The sequence below is a fragment of the Clytia hemisphaerica genome, unplaced genomic scaffold (assembly GCF_902728285.1).
Source record: "Clytia hemisphaerica strain Z4C2 unplaced genomic scaffold, Clytia hemisphaerica genome assembly, whole genome shotgun sequence".
NCBI lineage: Eukaryota > Metazoa > Cnidaria > Hydrozoa > Leptothecata > Clytiidae > Clytia > Clytia hemisphaerica.
The window spans coordinates 96013-100813 of record NW_027104291.1 but is presented as its reverse complement, the minus strand read 5'-3'; the positions used below and the strand labels follow the sequence as shown (position 1 = coordinate 100813).

Sequence of the window (4801 nt, the reverse complement as noted above, 5' to 3'; positions counted from 1 at the left end):
ATTAGCGTTCTTTTTAGTTTATAACTTAACTGTTGCTACTTTAGTTATATTAGTAATTTTTTTCATTTCTCTGAATACTTATTACTGTTACTGATGAAGGACCTCGGACTCTAGTAGACCGAATCTGACTGTAGAATAGCCGAAATAAAGAAGAATTTTGACGTGTATTCTTTCAGGGTGAAAAGTGAAGAAGAAAAAAGTTGAAGAGAGTTATATTGGGCAACAACAAATATATTTTTGGCTATATTTATGACATATCTTAGGCCAAATCTTTCCAGAATGAGAGCATAGATTCTAAAATTTTTGATCTAGTAAAAAAAAATCTTCTCTTTTTCTTCTTCATTTTCAAATTTTTCGAAAATTCATTCACTTAAAATTATATAAAATTATCTTTTTCTTCAAAAGCAATGATCAATGTGCGGACTGTCAATTTTACGGAATAGTTTCAGAGATCGTTCATACTAGGTATTAAAGGTTTTGTTTTTAAATAAGAGTGATATCGTTTGCTTACTCATCAATCTTAATTCACAAGCTTTTTCACATTGGATTGACACGGATGTGGAGCAAGATTGCTCAGAAAGTGGAAAAGAAAAACATTTTTTGCTTATATAAGCATAATAAAACGATAGGGAAACACTTATATGAAATATGTGTCTGATATGAAACGGAAACACTTGTGTAAAAATAAAACCTTTAATGAAAGTTTGAGGAAATTCCAGCAGAAAGATAATGATTTTTTATAAAAACTGCACTCCAGCACGTGATATTTAGACAATAAAACTAAACTAAATATATTATACTTATGATAATTTGTTTTATTTACACTACGGGACAAATGGTATTCTCAATATATAAATAGAAAATTTTATGAATATGCAATCAATAGCTCGCATGAATAGTATTTGAAAAATAATTTAAGCGGTGGCACAAACTTAATGGTAGGAGTATAGACAAACCTCTGAAGAGACTTGTTATGGGGAAGTCCAAACCAATCTTCATTTCATTGATATATAGTGGCCTTATAGCGAGTCTTACACACGCTTTTTTTTATAAGAATACACTTTATAAGAATGTCCATGATGAAAATGGCCAAAAAATTAAGAATATGGTAGGAATATCACCATCATGGAATTTAGCAACTGAACCTAATAATGCCATTTTTAATGCATTTTAACCTGTAGATTGCCAATTTCGATCTTAACCTAAGAATACCGTAAGAATATTTTTGGATGATTTTCGCCAAAAAGTTAAGAATATCTATGATGAAATGAAAAAACACCATTCTTATAAAAAAAAAACGTGTAATCAGAGAAGTATATGCTGACATTATACACCTCCCAAAATAACTTCAAAGCTATGTTAAGAAACTCCTTTAGCCCCCAGGCCCCTAAATTCAATGATTGATGGACCGTAAAGCCCTGAATTATATAATGTACACGTAAAAATGCTCGAAAATTTAAAACTATAAAATATTTTTGCACGCTCAAAATAATAAAAAAATTCCAGAATTTACATAAAAAAATTCGCTAACTATTCTAAAGAAAAAACGGATTTACTAAGTTCACTCGAAAAGCATTCATAAATATTACATAAAACATGGCGAATTTGAAAATGCATGAAAATTAAAAGAATTAAATACTCTCCAACTCTATACGAGCTATTTGACCTTTTTAAAATTCGGTCACAAATTTATGGTGCGTAAAAAACTCAAAGGTTCGCTTTTCAAAAGTATTCATCATGAATATTAAAAAACGTTTATCTTACCATCAACATACAGATATAATAGGGAAACCGCTCAAATTTACTTTGATTTGAATTTAGAGATAGCTTTCGACATGCTCTTGAATAGGTTTTTCTTCTTTTTCTTGTTTTTGGTTTCCAGGCTTTCTTGTGATGATGAGATTGCCATAGATGTCTGTGAATAATGAGAATCAAGTTATTAATATATTATTGCCACCGCAGAGAACGTAAATCAGCCGTGATACATCAAGAATTCAGACAAACTCCAAATAGATAAGATCAATATGAATTACTCTGGAAAGAACAATTTTATACCTTCAAACAAATTATTCCCCCCCCCTAATGGAATCATTTTCTGAAAGATTTCATTATTCATGATATGTTTTATCCCCGGTTCCACTTAAAGCTTTTATCACCTTTGCTCATCTAAGCAGACGACGGTATTTTGGTGTTTTTACCGTCGTCGAGCAAAGTGGACGGCGATTTTGGAGACATGTCAACTTTGCTTTATACCGCCCCCTCGATTTATCTCGAATACATAAACTCACTATTAAGAACGCCATGGCAGTTCTCGATTTTGAGCTTTTGCTTAGGCAGACTGTAAAACACTGTACCTCTCTCTACTCAATACGTCACTTGTCAGATGTCAGAAGACGTTGCAGGGATGCATATTCGGAATTGGATATCACTGAATACTTGACAAAAGTTCGAACTTTTTTTATAAGGTGGTATGGCTGGTAGGTTCGAAATCTTACCTTAGATTCTTCTTTTCTATCAGAAACGAAATTCGAAGGAATCAACCCTTTTCGTCCGTTCAGTTTGCCCTGAAATAACCAGAAAAGGAGAAATCAATTTGAGAGAAAATATAGCGAAACATATTGAAAAATGTCTGTGTCTGTTGAGATAATATCGGATAATTTGTCAGTTAACATACAGATGATTTGGTACTGAGTGGTAACTGGCTTGTGATCAAAAGTTCGTTCCTTTTATCATAAATTGAATACGTAATACCTTAAGGGAACTAATTTTTGCGGGAACTAAATTTTGCGGTTTTTGCGGATTTAGGCCCAAACCGCAAAATTAAGTTCCCGCAAAATTTTTCAAATGCGAAAAACAAAGGTCGAATAATTCACAGTACGGCTCTAATTTAGTTCCCGCAAATATTCAATATTAAATCTTGAACTGCGAACCGCAAAAATTAGTTCCCGCAAAAAATAGTTCCCTTAAGGTAGTTATCACACGGTACAGAGTACAAAATTTCGGTAAAAGATGCAATAAGAAAGTTCAAAATACGATCTCTCGCTTACCAGACCCCTTTTTTGAACGCGGTCTTGTATTTGTACGATACAAAATGAAATACAGCATTTATGTACGCCTTTTTAGCCAATCAGATTGTGCTTATATTTTTCATGTTGATGATAAGAAGTCTTAGTCCTCGAAGAAGAATAGAGTAAAAATAAGTTTCTCAGTACTGACAAGAACCCGAACACCAAATTATGGCGAACATACTGTGTCTTTTCTGTTTGTCGGTGTGGAAGTATATGGATTGGGGTGTTACTACAGTATACAATTAAAGATTATAGAGAATCACCGTGACGTTCTAAACTATCCCGTCATTATCCTATCAAACAGGCCAGGGCCACTATCCTCTTTATGCCAAAGATTACTTTTTCTCTTTTTGATAAAGATTTCCCTTTGCAATCTTATATTTTCCATCATGTTCCTCACGTGCAGAGACAGCTACTATTTAAATTTTGACGTCAAAGTACGTCTTCCAGGCTTTGAATTTAGAACGCCTTCTAGAAACAGCAGAATGAATGGATGTGAAACTTACACTAAAGAAACCATCTTCATCCATTTCTCCATAGACTTCGATTTTTTCACCAGCTGCAAACGATAACTCGATCTACAGTAAGAGCAAAGAAGCAAAATGCAAACATCTTACTGGAGTACTACTACTAGTCAGTAAAGGAAACATTACTAGAGTAAAGTCGCGTGCATTGGAAGTGCAAAACAACGTCAAAACAATGTCGATCAAACGTACATAACGTCAAAGTAAAGTTGAATGATTTTTGAATAAACGTTGAATGCAGCAAACAAAATCGAAAAATTAGGGTTATTAGGCACCTGAGAGAAGCTACTTTTTAGTTAGAATTATAAATCAATAGAATATACAGAGACAAATAAGTAAATAATACTGACTCACCTCAGAATCAACGTTAGGTGAGCTGACAGCCGGATCATAATTGAACAACGCCACCATTAACCTTGGCTTCAGTTTATATGGGTCAGCCCTTTTACGCCCTGAATCACGCCCAGATTCATCCTCGCTACTGTTTTGTAACTCGGGTAACGAATAAGCGGTCGGTAGATTCTCGTTATTCGTCGTTTTGTCATCTTCGTGCTGATTGCTTGATGAGAGGATTGGAACTGAGTTTGACAGCGATTTATTGAGCTCACTTAACAACCCTGGGTTTTCATCCTCTTCATCAGAATGGACTTTGGAAGGTTTCAACATATGCGATAAATCAAAACTATCCGATTTATTCTTTGTATCGTTTATTTGATCGAGATTTTCATCGACTGATGAATCGATTATCGTATTATCATCAAGATTAATCTCAGCAACTAAATTACTCGGCACATAACCCGATTTCCCATCGATTTTCCCGAAATAGAATCCATCTTCACCCATTTCCCCGATAATTTGTATTAAATCGTCTTTCTTAAAAGAGAGTTCTTCCGAGTTATATTCGGTATTCGGCGACATTGTTATCGGGTCGTACGAATAAATAGCGATGAAAATTCGGACTCGTTCGTTTTGACGTTCGTCTATCGTTTCTTCTTCGAGTGTTTCGTAATCGATTGCTTCGACTGTGTTATCGACTTCACCGGGAGATATAATGCCGTCTTGTTTGTTATTGTTTTGTTGCTTTGGTTCGGTGATTCCAAGATCTGTGTCGTCAAGGGCAACCATTGGTGTGACGTCAAACTCATCGTCACTGACGTCATAGCCAGCCAACGAATACATGTCTTTAATCGGATTAGTAATTTTGATTGT

The 4801-nt window shown here is 34.4% G+C and overlaps 1 protein-coding gene across 1 annotated transcript; it reads right to left on the bottom strand.

Moving 5' to 3' along the window:
• Positions 1–1660: 1660 nt before the first annotated feature.
• On the bottom strand, positions 1661–4797 carry LOC136817113 (RIMS-binding protein 2-like). Its single transcript, XM_067073450.1, has 4 exons — positions 3947–4797; positions 3575–3646; positions 2496–2564; positions 1661–1915 (listed from the first exon to the last, which is right to left on the bottom strand). Exons 1-4 carry the CDS (start codon positions 4769–4771, stop codon positions 1802–1804), a joined length of 1080 nt encoding a protein of 359 aa, XP_066929551.1. The 5' UTR covers positions 4772–4797; the 3' UTR covers positions 1661–1801.
• Positions 4798–4801: the final 4 nt, after the last annotated feature.